Source organism: Paramisgurnus dabryanus, chromosome 12 (genome assembly GCF_030506205.2).
Source record: "Paramisgurnus dabryanus chromosome 12, PD_genome_1.1, whole genome shotgun sequence".
In the NCBI taxonomy this organism is placed as follows: domain Eukaryota; kingdom Metazoa; phylum Chordata; class Actinopteri; order Cypriniformes; family Cobitidae; genus Paramisgurnus; species Paramisgurnus dabryanus.
The window spans coordinates 12,406,734-12,422,826 of NC_133348.1; the positions used below are offsets into that span (position 1 = coordinate 12,406,734).

Below are 16,093 nucleotides of genomic sequence, written 5' to 3' on the forward strand. Positions count from 1 at the left end.
TTTACATTTAAACAATTTGGTGTCAATATGCAGTAAGGCAGCTTGCCATAATGTGTGTGGATCAACTTCTAAAGCATGATGCTTGCAACCACAAGGTATTGGGTTTAATCCCAGGAAATCCAGTGATTAAATTGATGGTTTGCATTCACTGTAAGTCGCTTTGTATAAGCATCTGTCAAATGCATTCATGGAAATGTTTTGCTAATTTTTAAGCAATTCACTCACCGAATTAACCATCAACACTGTCAGACTGCACATACACACAACATAATACAATAAAATGAAAGAACATTTGTTTATTAGGTTTGGGATTAATATGAGAAACTGACCTACATTTGGGGTCATTTGAAGTTGTCCTTGCCATTTAAAAGACTTATAAATCGGCCAAATTATGTTTTATTTTATATCTAATCTAATATCAGCAGTGGGTTTCTTTACGGGTTAGCATCAGGGGTATCATTATTTTAGTATGAAAACCTTCTTGTTTATGAAAGTCCTGTGTGTGAAGGACTGAAATAAGTTTTGTTATTGTGCGTCTCCATTGACCCATCAAACAGAGCTGTGTTACAGCGTTTCTGTGTGAATAGCTGCTCTGCGGTTGGCCGTTTAGTGGGGTTAAAGGTCATGAAAGCCTTGTGACAAAGGTCACAAAGAGGAACCGACAGCTGCTTAAAGCAATGAAAGTTTTACTGTCTCACGCACATGAGATACTCGGAGCTCTACAACATCTTTATGTGATGATTTAGATTACAGATGAACTGACAGGATAAAGATGTTTTTGAATGGCAAGCAAACATGTCTTTAAAAGATGAATCCTTAAATCTTCCACATATTTAAAAAACTATATGAAGAGCTCAGATGCAAAACCCTCTGACATGTTTTATTATAAAGTAGCTTTTTTCAGGCTTTAATGTTTGGGTTTAGTAATTTCACTTTACTGACATTTGTGAAAATAGCATTACTTATAAACTTTTCATTGTCATTAAAGTCATTTCATTGGTATTTAACAAACTTGGCTGTATTTTCCCCAATTACTCTTCACTGTCTCTTCTGAATAAAGGTAAAAGATTCAGTCAGTATCCTAATATATATATATATATATGTAGTAAACATCCTTTAACCTTGTAAAAACTCTTGCAGCTCAACAAATAAAATCCGACGTATGCACGCCGTCATCCATGCAATTCTTCCGAGCACTTAGTTGACTTTGCTGAAAAGTCGGCATGACGTTTAAAAAATTCTGCCAATAAACCAATTTTTCTGAATGGTCTTAAGCAGATTTGATGAAAGTTTTGAAAGTATAACACGTATCCCTGATGGCAATCAGGCCTGGGGCGGATCCGTAACAAATCTGCTCCGAAGTCGGCAGCTCCGGTCTGGATCCGTTGCTTTTTGCTATTAGGGTATAATACATGCCGAGAGCATTCAGTTAACTCATTCCCCGCCATTGACGAGTTATCTCGTCAATTAAGAGAAAACATTTGCATGAAAAAACCTGTTCCTGATGAGTTTTTAGTAATCTGTAATACCGCGATTATTCAATTTATAAAAAGCTGAAGCAAAAAATTTATTTATTAATTTTGTACTGTGTATGTTTTGATTTCTAACAAAATTCCTTCACAAAAATTCAATTATTTTAGCTTTTTGCTAAAAAAAATATTTTTGAAGAAACCTACAGTACCCATATTTAAGAGTTTATAAACAGAGGAAAATAACAATATGATGAAATTTTTTTGTTTATTGTTTGTTTGAAAGCAGAGGGTCTCTTCTTTCATTTGATATATTTGTATGTTTAGATATTTTTAGAAGAAAATTTTCCTGGAAGGCATTTTGTGAAACTTTTGTGAAAATCACAAAAAAATGCTTCCTGGCAACTTTTCAAAAAAAGGCTGGCGGCGAATTAGTTAATATCAATATCTAAGTTTCGACAGAGGTGGCGTTTGCTTGACCTGTGAATAAAAACGTTATTCTTATTTTGGATGTACAGTATTTTATGAATAACATATTATAAAACAATAACAATATTAGATATTTGGTTTTTAAATCGGCAAACTTTTTTAAACCCCCTATTTTTAGTCTGCTAGTAGTTATTGGATAATCAAATTTGTCCTCATGACTTGAGCTAGTGTATGTTTGTTTTGTTGGTTATGATTATGCTGTTTGGATGTCAATTAGGATTTTCATATGATTATGTTTATAAGAAATTCGTATTTGTAATATTTAACATCAACTTGCCTGGGACTATCATTAAAAATGAGCCTGTATGGTTAAACTTGGCATATTTTCATGCTCCTATGTGTTGCATGGTTATTAATGTACATTGTCCCATTTTTTTTAATAAATAAACTCAAACTAATTGTTGTGTCTGGACATTGAGCTGGAATGTGAGTGAATATTTTAACAAAAATACACCACCGTAAAAAAATTCAGCATTTTTGTAAAGTCAACATATATTCTAATGTTACTTTAACTTAACAAATTAAGTTTAACAACTTAAGCTTGTATTTTTAAGTTATGTCAACTTATCACAGATCAAAACTTAAAATAATAGGTTGAATTGACTTGCAAAACCAACATGTTGCATTTTTTACAGTTCAATTGAAGATTTAAAGTTTTCATCCGATCTTCATTTAATATTAAAACTCATTTACGTCTTTAATAGGAACAGAAACGTTCACATTGAATAGTCACGTGTGTGTATTGGAACGTAAAATTGAGTACTATTTTCCTATGTAAACGAATATTTTAAAATGCTTTGGCTGCCAAGATGGCTATCATTCTGAAGGATCTGTCACACAGATCTTGTCTTCTGTTAGCTACAAGATCGAGAGGAAAACCCGTAGGCTAAAATTCCAAAGTCACTTCAATTCTGAGTAAAGTCGATGGAAATTCCATCAGATACTTGCTCGTTTTATAATAGATGTTGAAATGTTTTTTCCTAGTAATAGAGAGTGAGTCTATTGTGTGTATATACAGTATTTGATCTTGCTAACATCAAGGTTTGTGTCTTTAAGGAGGAGAAGTCGGACCTGGGACACACCTTGAGTGACACCATGGATGACCAATCAGCAGCGGATTCTCAAAAAGATGAGGAGGAGCCAGCCATTAACCTTCCATCCACGGCCACACCCCAGCAGCAGCAGCACACTGACCCCGCCTCGCCAACGGTTGCCACGACGCCCGAACCGCCTCCAGTCGCCTGTGGTAACAAAGTCATGGCGAGATCTTCAGAAATGGACCTTGAATATGAGGTGAACCTGTCTGCTGGATCTCTACGACAATAAAGTTACAAATTACACATCAGTTTTATTTAGATGGTTTGTGTTTGTGTGTCAGGACGGTCGTGGGTTTGGGATCGGAGAACTGGTCTGGGGAAAGCTACGAGGCTTCTCCTGGTGGCCCGGGCGAATCGTGTCGTGGTGGATGACGGGTCGCAGTCGAGCCGCTGAAGCCACCCGCTGGGTCATGTGGTTTGGAGATGGCAAATTCTCAGTGGTGAATTCAAAGTCTATACATTTATATAAAAACTGAAGAAGAAAAAAACACAACTCGTATCTCATGAACGTGATCTTCTCTCTTTTGTCAGGTGTGTGTGGAAAAGCTGTTGCCCTTGAGTACGTTTTGCACGTCATTTCATCAGCCCACCTACAACAAACAGCCCATGTACAGAAAAGCCATTTATGAAGTTTTACAGGCAAGTCACAAACAAACAGATGGACCGTAGTAGAACCATATGTTTCAATATGCAAGACTACATCTGAAACAAGTTTAATCCATACTGCTGACTGGATGTTTTCCTTTAACTTGTGCCAAGAGCTTCAACCTGTCAAATTGCATAAATGGAAATGGAGACATTTAATAATAAGACAAAAAAGAGACTACAGAGAGCTGGTTTTTAAGGGCACATATTATGCTTTTACAAGGTGTTTGGACATAAATGTGTCCATATTTAAAACACAACAACCCTACAATGAAAAAAATCAACCAGAGCACTCTCATTAGACATGCCGTTTTGATTATCTTGTTAAAGTGAAGTCACAAAAACAAAGCTCCTCCCACAGCCTCTGACTGAGTGGTTAACTTTACCCAAAGGCTTTTTTAGATGTATTTGTTAGCATGTTGTAGCGCTAATGCGGCTAACGGTACTATTGTCCCAGACTGTATTCACAGAAATCAGATCTATTTTTACCCAAAAGTGCCCTCTGTCTTCTTGTAAGGGAGTGAGGAGCAGTTGCTCATTTGCATTTAAAGGTACAGACTCAAAAAACAGCGCTTTTAGCTCCAATCCAAATTGGGACATTTTGGACATGCTATAATAAATGTGGGGTATTTTGAGCTGAAACGTCAGACACATTCTTGGCATACCAAAGACTTTTATTACATCTTGTGGGCATAATGGGCATAATATTGGCCCTTCCATCCAGAACACTAGCAACGTCTTAAGCTGTACAGCAACCATGCATGCTGCTGAATAATGTGTTGTGTGTTCAATTCAGGAGTCAATAACTGTTTTGTTTGCACCCTCAGACGGCGAGTACGCGTGCAGGTAAGCCCTTTCCCGTCTGCGTGTCCACGGATGACTCGGAGTCTGGGAAGAGTGTGGAACTGCAGACGAGGCAGATGATTGAATGGGCCAGCGGCGGGTTTCTACCCACCGGTGCCAAAGGACTCGAGCCTCCACCAGGTACCAACAGATCTAACAAATACACAATAACTGTGTCCTGTTTCTTTGCCCAGACATTGCTTGACAGTAGTTAATTTACCCCAAAATATAAAATTGTTATGATTGATTACTCACATGTGATTTTTGTATCCTAGCGGTCACTGGTCCTCATCCACTGACATTACGGATCAAAACGTCATGAGTTCATAGTAGATTTGAGAGAGATGTTTTGTTCTGTTTATTTACAACCCAGCTAACACACAACGTTCTAGTTACGTAATTTATTGGTCATTTTTGGTAGTTTCACGACTTACCAGCTGGCAACGTAACTGTTACGTCCTATGGAGGTAATTTTTATACCATTAAGGGCCATTCACATTATAACCATAGCTATAACTATACAAAATATAGTTTTAAAAATCGTTTGATATTAAAGCAACACTAAAGAGTTTTTGCTCTTTGCTCCCCCTACAGGTTGGAAGCGGAATTGTCCATTACCACTGTCGTAAATACTGCAGCATAGCTGGCTCTGATTGGATTGTAGGTCTGCCGTAAAGCAAGTTTTTGTAGTTTTCACTCGAAATACAGGACCGCGACCCGACGGTTAGAAACTTCTTTAGTGCGGTTTTGGCTGATGGAGGGCTGCAAAGCGAATGTGAAAGTGCCGTTCACCCTGGTTCAAGTTCCAAAACTTTTTTGGAAACGTTATTTTAAGGTAAAAAAAAAAAAACTTTAGTGTTGCTTTAAAGAGAATACCGGAGTTCACATCACAACTATAACGGTAAAAATACAATGAACGATATATGAGCGATTTTTCCCCACCTGATGAATGATAACCCATTGTCAGCCAATCAAATCTATTTGAACTTTAAGTGCACGTCTATTACAGAAAATTACCTCAGGTATCCAGCGCTGATGCAGTTGCTGTGAAATTGACTACGTAATGCTTTTTATTCTACTACATTAACTACGCCAAAATGTAAAAGATTACACAAACTATTAGATTCACTGTTTATAGTTACGCGAAAAGCAGCGTGTTGAGGACATTTGCTGGTTACCCGCTGTGTAAATGCAACACGAACAGCATATTTTCATCTTTAGTGACATGTAAAGTTAAACAATTGCAAAAGTTTGTATTACAATAAATATGCAATATTAAAGGCAAGTGATTTGCGCGATTTGTGCCGTGCGCGTGAGCGAATTAGCATAAATGTATTGTTATCTTTCGGTGATGTGGACGCTAATATAGTTAACGTTATAGTTATCGTTATAATGTGAACGGCCCTTTTCAGTACCAAATCACTACGTCGCCAGTACGGTCTCCTAACGTCGCGAGATAACCAGGTACGTTCCAGTTACGTAATACATTTGTACTATTTTGGTAATTTCATAACTTACTGGCAACGTAACTATTACGTCCCAGGGAGGTAATATCATTACCATTACAATTATATAAACATTCATTTCATTTTCTATTTAGGTTAACTAGGTTAAGAGTTTCCCTTAAATAAGTCAAAATAGAATAGATATTTAAACACCTTGCGAGCCGCTCTTTACATGGGAAACAAAGCACAGCACGGCGTCTGACAGGACCGACCTTTTTTCTGAACTGAGACCCAAACACAAAACTTTTAATCCATTACGTTGTCACGACGTGACCTCGACAGGCAGATTACTTTGTAAATTTACGTATAAGGAGTTTCACTTTTACGGTCGCCACGATGTAAGTTTGGTCATTAAACAGTTACGTATTTGTGTTAGCTGGAAACAAATTGATCGTTTTCTGACGTACAACAAGAGTTTATATTGAGATTAGTTTGAGACATTGTTGAGCTGAAAATTAGACATTTCGAGGTATTAGACATGTTGTTTATTTATGATTCGCATGTGTGTATTTGTCTATGTGTCTTGTAGCGGAGCGCAGTCCTTATACTGAGGTTTATCCAGAGATGTGGGTGGAGCCAGAGGCTGCTGCATACACGGCTCCGCCCCCTGCCAAGAAACCCAGGAAGAACAGCGTCGAGAACAAACAGCCTAAAATTAAAGAGATTATAGATGAGGGCACACGGGGTACAACATGCATTCGAACTCAAATATGTATTCACTTTTGTGTGAGACGGCAAGGGTTAATATTGTGTTTTTTGTTTTTGTCCCAGAGAGACTGATTTACGAGATCAGACAGAAGTGTCGCAACATTGAAGGTGAGTTTGTTGCTGGGTGTAAAAGTGTTGGGAAAACTTCACATTTTTTGTGAAATACAATCCAACGAAAAAAATAAGACCAGCACTCTCAGATTGAAAGTCAAATTGAACGCATTGCATTGTGGGATGCAGTATCTCATGCCTATGTAGTCTATTTATAAATTGCATTGTGTTATATTGAGCGGTGGCGATGATGTCATTTTTTTATGTGTAGATGTCTGCATTTCCTGTGGAAGTCTGAACGTGTCATTAGAGCATCCTCTTTTTTTTGGAGCGATGTGCCAGAGCTGCAAGGTACACTGTGAGTCGAGTCTGTTCTGAATGCTGATTAGTTCTGAAGGTGTGATGTCACAGGAAGTGTTCTGCGCCCCTACAGAACTGCTTTCTGGAGTGTGCGTATCAGTACGATGATGATGGGTATCAGTCGTACTGCACCATCTGCTGTGGAGGAAGAGAAGTGCTCATGTGTGGGAACAACAACTGCTGCAGGTGCGCAGACACTTTTTTTTAAAAATCAATCCATCCATTGTTATGATCTCTTGGGATAGATGTTAATAGCAGGTGTAAACGTAAGAGAGAGGTTTGTATGAACTGACTGACGTGTTTGTTTGTTTGTTTGTGTAGGTGTTTCTGTGTGGAGTGTGTAGATCTGCTCGTCGGTGCCGGTTCTGCGCAGGCGGCTATTCAAGAAGATCCCTGGAACTGCTACATGTGTAGCAGCAGGAACGTCTTGGGCCTGTTGAGACGCAGAGATGATTGGACTTCACGACTGCAGCTGTTCTTCGCCAACAACCACGACCAGGACTTTGTGAGTTCATATGGCGTGTTTAACCAAAGTTTAACCAGTCCACAGTGAATTATAGTAAACACCTCAAAATTTTTAAGGTTACTTATGCAGTCTGGAAAATCCAAAGTGTCAGAACATGGTAGCTGGTTTCCAGACGCTGTGTTTTAAAAGGGTATTTCACCCAAAACTAAAAATTCTCTCATCATGTTGTTACAAACCAGTAATACATTTACTTTGTTCTGATGAACACGAACAAACCATAAAAAAAAATTATTGTTTTCATTAGAAATATGTACAAAATCAAGATGTATTTTCAGAGGCGCGGGAAGATATTTTCGGTAGGGGGTGCGGGGTTATAGAATAGAGTTATAGAATTCTAATGTTGTTCACAAGCTCTGTATTCTGCAGACCACTCTACCTATGTCTTCTTTTAAAAAAATCACTCGCCCCTCCCATCCATAAAGTAGCCTACAGCTGAGCTGACGGGGCATACAAACTATATAGCCTATTGCAACATAGTAGAGATTCTCTGCCCAGGACGTTATTTTCCGCTACTATCCTCGGGCCGGGCCGATATAAGCATATTTTGAATCATTACTTTATTACCCCAATTGGGGAGAAAGCTATGCCATAATTAGAAATATTATGACTATATTTAGGCCAAAGTAACAAATGTCTCCAAAAAGTTACACAAATTACAAATTACAAAATGATTTGTAAAAGTTACAAAATGCAACGCGAGTCAGGTGCGGAGTCTCCTCTGGCACGCATCACGCACCGGGCATGCTGTGCGGTATGGTGGAGCTTAAGTGCAACATGGAGTTTGAAGATGTAAAGAAAAAAGAAAAACAGGATAATTAATTTTGAGCAAGTTTGGAGGAAAGTCGGAGGTATGGAACCAGTTTATGTACACATATGCATTCTCACTGGTCCCAGTAGTACGCCTTTTTGTTGTCCTTTGGTTAAGTTTTTAATATTTCTAAACTCTAACATAATAACTTTATTGACATTACTCGAGTTAAGGCGATTATAGTGGTCCTTTCAATTCACGGGTTTCATTTAATTCTATTTTACACGTAAATGTAATATTTGTGTCTTTACGTTTTGTTTCACTTTGCCATGGCTCCTGCGGTGTAAAAATAAGATATTTTTCGACTTTAAAATTCCAAAATCATGTCCTAAATTGTCGGAATATATTCCAAATGGATTCATTTGAATTTATAGACGTTTAACATTAAAATCGATGCATGGGAATAATTTATATAATTTTTTTGAAATACCTTTTAAATGTCGCATGCATGTTCCATATTGTACATATATAATTTAGTTCCTTTTACGTCGTTTTAATAATTTAATTCAACCGTTTACACTTTCATTCAATAAAGCACATGTTCTGTAACATTTACAAGTGCGTTAAACACCGCAAAACAATTTGGCTATATTTTTAAATATTTTTGAAAAGATGACGAACTAGAAAATCGTTTACTGAACCTAGCTTAGCTTGGACGCATTTTTCCATCGGAATATGTTTAAAATATCAAAATGGGCCAACATATTTTGATTAAAATATATTCTAAAACCATGCTAAATTATTTTAAGAGTAGTAGACCTTCTAATATAGGCCAACCACACTCCACAGTTCATTCTTGTTCGTTTTATATGTGTTTCATTGTTGCATGCACTTTTTACGCATGCAAACTAAAATGCTATTTATATAGTGCGACCATTGTAAATCAATGCGAATCATTGTAAAAATGTATTAGCAATACATACCTTAATAACTAGTCCTCGGGAATTTTGCGTTGTGTGATTGAAAAAAATCCAAAATTCTCTTTTGAGACATTGCGAAGCTGATAGATAAACTCATTCGGCGTTCAGTATGTCGCTGTGAGTGTGCGTGCTTGTGTGTTATGCTTATGCCTATTACAGCATATCGGCTGAATGCAATCACGTCGTCAAGACAGAATCTGATAGAATCTGGCTAATACACACTGAAATAAATTAAATCATTTTAAAATTACTAAAATTATCCCTCTCTTCATCACACACCCAACATGGCATACAAAATGTCTTTGTACAGAAACAAACCAAAATCAAGAGATATTTATGAGATATAATTTTAATGTCATCGCAGTTTTAAATCTCTGCCACCAGGGGGTGCTGTAGCACCCCCAGCACCCCCACTTCCCGCGCCCCTGTGTATTTTCATGATGAGCAAAATAAGCTAAGAAAATAAGTCTAGTTTTTAGACCAAAAAAAATCAAACGTAAGTGAATTTGTGCTAAAAACAAGCAAAAAAATATGCCAGTGGGGTAAGAAAAAATTCTAAACTTTTTTTTCAAGAAAATATTTCTTACCCCATTGGCAGATTTTTTTTGCTTGTTTTTAGGTCATTTTGCTCACAATGATTTTTTTTAGAAATTTGTATTGAAAACAAGACAAAAATACTAATGGCGCTTTTCCGTTGCATAGTACCCCCCGGTTTGGTTTGGGTCAGGTCGGGTCAGCTCACCTCACTTTAGTTAGCTTTTCCATCGAGTTTAGTATCACTTCGCAGTGGGAGGGATTATAGGCGTGTCGTTATATTTGCGCTGCCTACTGCTGTGACATCATACATGTGAGAGCGTCGTTGTACATTTCCATACATTCATTTATTTATCAGTCCACCACAAAATTAAAATTGACCACCACAAATAGATGTTTGCACATCATGTTTATCACTACAGTTTCACATGACAGTTTTTGTTCAAACACCCATGGCGTCAGTCGTGAGCATTCGGTGAGCCTCATTTAAGTTGCATTTAACCATATATGCGGACGTGCGCGTTGCGAATGTTCTGCCACAAACTGCAAGTCTGGAAAAAATTGTTATGGTTTTCCTGATTCTCAACCTTTGAGTATTGAAAGTATTGGGTACACATTATACATTGAAAGTATTGGGTACACTGCTGCAAAAAATGGTTTTCTTCGTATTTTTAGTATTTTTGTCTTGTTTTCAGTAAAAATATCAAAAAAAACTCTTAAATTATGCTTTTTCTTGATAAGCCAAACGACCCAAAAAAATAAGTCTAGTTTTTAGACCAAAAATATCAAATTTAAGTGATTTTTGTGCATAAAACAAGCAACAAAATCTGCCAATGGGGTAAGCAAAAAAATCTTGAACATTCTTCTTAAACACTAAATCCAAGAAAAATTCAAATTTTCTTACATCATTGGCAGATTTTTTTGCTTTATTTATGCACAAAGTCACTTAAATTTAATATTTTTGGTCTAAAAACTAGACTTATTTTCTTGGGTGGTTTTGCTCATGAAGAAAAAGCATAAGTTAAGAGTTTTTTTTATATTTTTACTGAAAACAAGACAAAAATACTAAGAACATTTTTTTCTTGAAAATAATTTTTTTGCAGTGTTCACTGCAAAAAATGACTTGGTTACTTAGTATTTTTGTTTTATTTTCAGTAAAAATATCAAAAAATTCTTAAATTAAGATGTATTTTCTTAATGAGCAAAATGACCTGGGAAAATAAGTGTAGATTTTAGACAAAAAATATAAACTTTAAGTAAATTAGTGCTTAAAACAAGCAAAAAAATCTGCCAATGGAATACACTGCAAAAAATGATTTTCCCAAGAAAAAAAATTCTTAGTATTTTGTCTTGTTTTCAGTAAAAATATCAAAAAATTCTTAAATTAAGATGCTTTTCCTTGATGAGCCTTAATATCAATTTAAGTGTTTAAATTTCAATTTTTCTTGAATTTAGTGTTTAAGAAAAATGTTCAAGATTTTTTGCTTACCCCATTGGCAGATTTTTTAACTCGCTTTATGCACAAAATCATTTAAATTTGATATTTTTGTCTAAAAAATAGACTTATTTTCTTGGTCATGAAGAAAAAGCATCTAATTTAAGAATTTTTAGATATTTTTACTGAAAACACGACAAAAATACTAAGATTTTTTTTTCTTGAAAATAATTTTTTGCAATGTAATTCAATATTTTTTTCTTATTCCATTGGCAGATTTTTTTTGTTTGTTTTAAGCACTTACTTACTTAAAGTTTATATTTTTTGTCTAAAAACTGACTTATTTTTCTAGGTCATTTTGCTTATGAAGAAAATACATCTTAATTTAAGAATTTATTTTTACTGACAACAAGACAACCATCCTAAGTAAGAAAGTTATTTTTTGCAGTGCAATCTTGTGTTTAGCATGACTATTGAAAGTATTGGGTACTACGTACTGTATCCAGTGGAAAAGCTCCCAAAAGTAAGCTGACCCGACACAAACCGTGGGTTACCATGCAATGGAAAAGTGCCATTACTTTGTTCTGATGAACACAAACAAACCATTCAAAAGCCCCATTCACTTTCACATTCCTACTACATTGCAAAAAATTACTTTATCACTTAGTATTTTTGTCATGTTTTCAGTCGAAATATCAAAAAATTTTTAAATTAAGATGCTTTTTCTTGATGAGCAAAACGACCTTAGAAAATAAGTCTCTATCAAATGTAAGTGAATTTGTGCTTAAAACAAGCAAAACAATCAGATTTTTTTGCTTGTTGCCAAAATCAATCCTTTCTTTTTCCTTCTCAGGAGCCACCAAAGTTGTATCCACCAGTAGCGGCAGAGAAGAGACAGCCAGTCAGAGTGCTCTCTTTATTTGATGGCATTGCTACAGGTGAGGTCACACCTGATAAAGCTGTTTACTTTCTTCTGCAAATTGAAGGATGTCAAGTGTGCCGTATTTGCCATGAAATCTAAGTTTACTGTTTGCTTATGAAGGGTTTGTAAATCGCTCTGAATAAAAATGTCTCATGTAAATGTTTCGACAGGGCTGCTGGTGTTAAGGGATCTGGGCATTCAGGTGGATCGGTACGTGGCATCAGAGGTGTGCGAAGACTCCATCACAGTCGGGATGGTTCGACACCAGGGGCGAATCACGTATGTGGGAGATGTGAGGAACGTCACACGCAAACATGTAAGTCTCTCTCTCTGTATTTCACTCTCTCTTTTTTTCTTGGACACACTTTTAATATCTCTTTCTCCCTGTTTATCTTGATGTCTCTGTAGATTCAGGAGTGGGGTCCTTTTGATCTTGTGATTGGTGGAAGTCCTTGTAATGATCTGTCTATTGTCAACCCTGCCAGGAAAGGCCTTTACGGTACGACACCTCCTCTTTCAGTGATGTAGCCACATAAACTGTCTGTAAACTAGGGCTGTCCTCGACTAAGGATTTACATATTCGAATCAGAATTGTCTTTCCATAGTCGATAATCTTAACCGATAGTCGAATCATCTATGTTTGTGTGCATGGGTTGGGAGGGGGCCAGACCAGGTACAAATTGGTAACTTTTATTTTCTTTCACAAGCAGCACACATAAACAACTTTCTGATAAAGTGACCAAAACTGTCTTTCAAGTGATGAAAGAAGACAAAACTGACGATGCATTTATATATATATATTTAAGGCAACATTTGTTTAATTATTCCTCATAACATTTTAAAGCCACGATCTACAGAACATCACACAAAAATACATTTTGATAACTAAACCTAAAAAAATAACAAAGGTGATCCGGCTACAATTAAGTGTTTTTATTTAATTTGGAGATAGCGCGTGAAAGCAGTCATGACCAGAAAAAAACGACAAATGAGAAATGACAAATAATTTGTGATTGTGAATGTAAATGATAAAAACTAATCTTTATATACAATTCATTAAACGTTAATTTATAACAAGAAAAACACTGAAATTAATGATTTTATAGACACTACGCGTTATTATTTAGCACAGAAATACCTGCTTGCTTGCTTTGACTTTGATCATCTCTGTATTAACTGTATTAATAAAAAGAAAGACCGGATGATATTATTTATTTCAGGAATCTCTTTGCTATCATTTGAAAGTGAACACCGACCGACCATATTATTAAATCACAAGAAAGACATTCGTGTCAGGCAGAAATAGGTTCGGTGCAGATACTAGTTTCCGTTTCATCACCGAAATAAAAAAAACGGCTTACCTGTTTTGTAGTTTAACTTTTGACAAGATAACCACTCTGTTTGAAATACATTTTAAAAACTTATACTCGTCGAAAAACATCCGTTTTTTTATGTTTAGTTTGATGAACTCCTAAATATGAGACGCAGAGCACCTAATCCGTTCGGCTAAATTACATGCACAAGCATGGCCAGCACGCAATAGCGCAACATCGATACAACGAAAAGCTATCCAAAATTTACATACTTAAATTAGATCAGAATTTACGTTTATAATAAATACAATTTTTTTAATAAAATAAGGTCAGAAGTAACAAAGTGAAGAACAAATATGCAAAATGCCTCAAGTGCACAGAAACAAAACACAAGCCAAATAGTTAAATCAGATAACCCAAAGTGATTTATAAATAAAATAAAATATAGAAATTATTAAAAGAACGAAAGGCATAATATAATTTGCCAGCTTTGTCTTTTAAATGTAGAAACAAAAAGTCAATGGTTTATTAACATAGAAACCTCTTATGGACGTGTAGCCCGGTCACAGGGGTTGTTGGATTTATTAACGCATTTTAAAAATATTTAAAGCTGCTACTTCACCTATTATTTGCAGCATTATCATAATATGCAGTATATTAATATATTGTGAGAAAGCTGTTATATGTGAAATCATATAATGTGTGCACCCATACGGCCAAAATTGAATGATCCTCATTTCATAACACATCTGCGACGATTCGACTGTGAGATTGGTAGTCGAATCAGGCTTCTCCTATCGATGCATCGAATATTCGACTATTTGGGGTCACCCCTAATATTATTCATAAAAAATGTGGAATAAAATATAATTATCTAGTTTAATGTAATATGATTTTTTTACATAATTTGTCAAAGATTATTTAAAAAACAGAGCTGTTTTTCTTTTTTTTGATGATGATGATTATGCTTACATGCCATCAAGGTGGATAAAATATTTAATATTTCTCATCCTTGGCGCAATTGGTAGTTACAGCATTTGACATTTTCAGGTCCATTCAGTCTTAACTTTCATAAAAATGGTACAAATGTAATAAAATTAACATAAAAACACTATGTGCATTGAAATATACCTGATGCATGTTTTTAAAACAAGTAAAAAAAAAAAATGAATTTCTCCTCTTGCCAAACTGACCCAATTAACATATTTTGTACATTTTCTACTATAAATATAAAAACAATGTATTTATTATTAGCCATATGTGTTGCTAAGACTCCATTAGGACAACTTTAAAAGATGATTTTCTCAATATTGTTTTTTTAACCTTTCAGATTCCAGATTTTAAATAGTTATATCTTTGCCAAATATAACAAACTATACATCAATGAAAACATATTTATTAAACTCCTTTATATAATGTATCAATCTCAATAAAAAAGACCCTTATGACTGGTTTTGTGGTCCAGTGTCACATATAAAGGCATAAATTTTATTTCAACAAATTCATGGTAGTCAAATCAGACATATTCCAAACAAATATATTAATATAATATTTGAGACGGACAGTGACGATACCGTTGCAGACGTACTAATAAAAATAATGCATCTGTTTTTATGTGAATTTCACAGAGGGGACAGGACGGCTGTTTTTTGAGTTTTATCGCCTGCTACATGAAGCTCGGCCTAAGGATGGAGATGATCGACCGTTCTTCTGGCTCTTTGAAAATGTTGTTGCAATGGGAGTCAGTGACAAAAGAGATATCTCACGCTTTTTGGAGGTACTGTATGTGCACACAAAACCATAAAGTAAATGATGTGTGCTGCTATAAGTGCTGCCCTCTTGTGGTAACCCATGTAATTTAGTCGATGACTACAGTCTATCCTCATAAAGTATTTAAAACAGCTGACATAACTCTCTGAAATTCTGTGTTTTCTCTTGTTTTTATTATGTAAAGCTGCTTTGGAACAAATAAACAATTGTTAAAAGTGCTGTATAATTCAAATTAAATTGATATGTCATTGTAATAGAGACAACCCTCCATGCACACCCACATGGCATCTGCAGAAAAATGTAATTTGTCTATAAATTGATTTGCATAATTAATTTTATTTATTTAATTATTTGCATAATTGATTTATGATTTTGCATAAATTCAAGTTCACGCAGTTGACCTAGCAGAGTTAACACAGCTTTAGTTTAGCACAGTGGTTTTCAAACTTTTGGGCATACGCCCCCCTTGTGTAGGGTGAATCCCTTTGCGGCCCTCCCAAAGAAAATTCATGACATAAAATAATCTCAAATTTAAAATATATGAATTAAACAAAACATATTAAATGATACAGTGTAGTGCGGTTGCCTTTTTTCTGAGGTTTAATTACACCGAATCGATTATAAATGATGACTCCCAGTTTGAGAACCACTGGTTTAGCACATTAACTGGACGTTTTAACAACCAGAAAGTGTCCAGA

The 16,093-nt window shown here is 35.5% G+C and overlaps 1 protein-coding gene across 1 annotated transcript in view; it reads left to right on the top strand.

Moving 5' to 3' along the window:
- dnmt3aa (DNA (cytosine-5-)-methyltransferase 3 alpha a) overlaps window positions 1-16,093 on the top strand; it is a 66,288-nt gene that overhangs the window by 39,181 nt on the left and 11,014 nt on the right. The window contains exons 7-19 of the mRNA XM_073811382.1: window positions 3,015-3,251; window positions 3,337-3,495; window positions 3,587-3,694; window positions 4,528-4,684; window positions 6,578-6,733; window positions 6,820-6,864; window positions 7,079-7,158; window positions 7,241-7,353; window positions 7,489-7,672; window positions 12,244-12,328; window positions 12,483-12,628; window positions 12,721-12,811; window positions 15,254-15,402. Coding sequence (XP_073667483.1) covers window positions 3,015-3,251; window positions 3,337-3,495; window positions 3,587-3,694; window positions 4,528-4,684; window positions 6,578-6,733; window positions 6,820-6,864; window positions 7,079-7,158; window positions 7,241-7,353; window positions 7,489-7,672; window positions 12,244-12,328; window positions 12,483-12,628; window positions 12,721-12,811; window positions 15,254-15,402 — 1,710 coding nt within the window. The remainder of the gene's footprint in view (window positions 1-3,014; window positions 3,252-3,336; window positions 3,496-3,586; window positions 3,695-4,527; window positions 4,685-6,577; window positions 6,734-6,819; window positions 6,865-7,078; window positions 7,159-7,240; window positions 7,354-7,488; window positions 7,673-12,243; window positions 12,329-12,482; window positions 12,629-12,720; window positions 12,812-15,253; window positions 15,403-16,093) is intronic.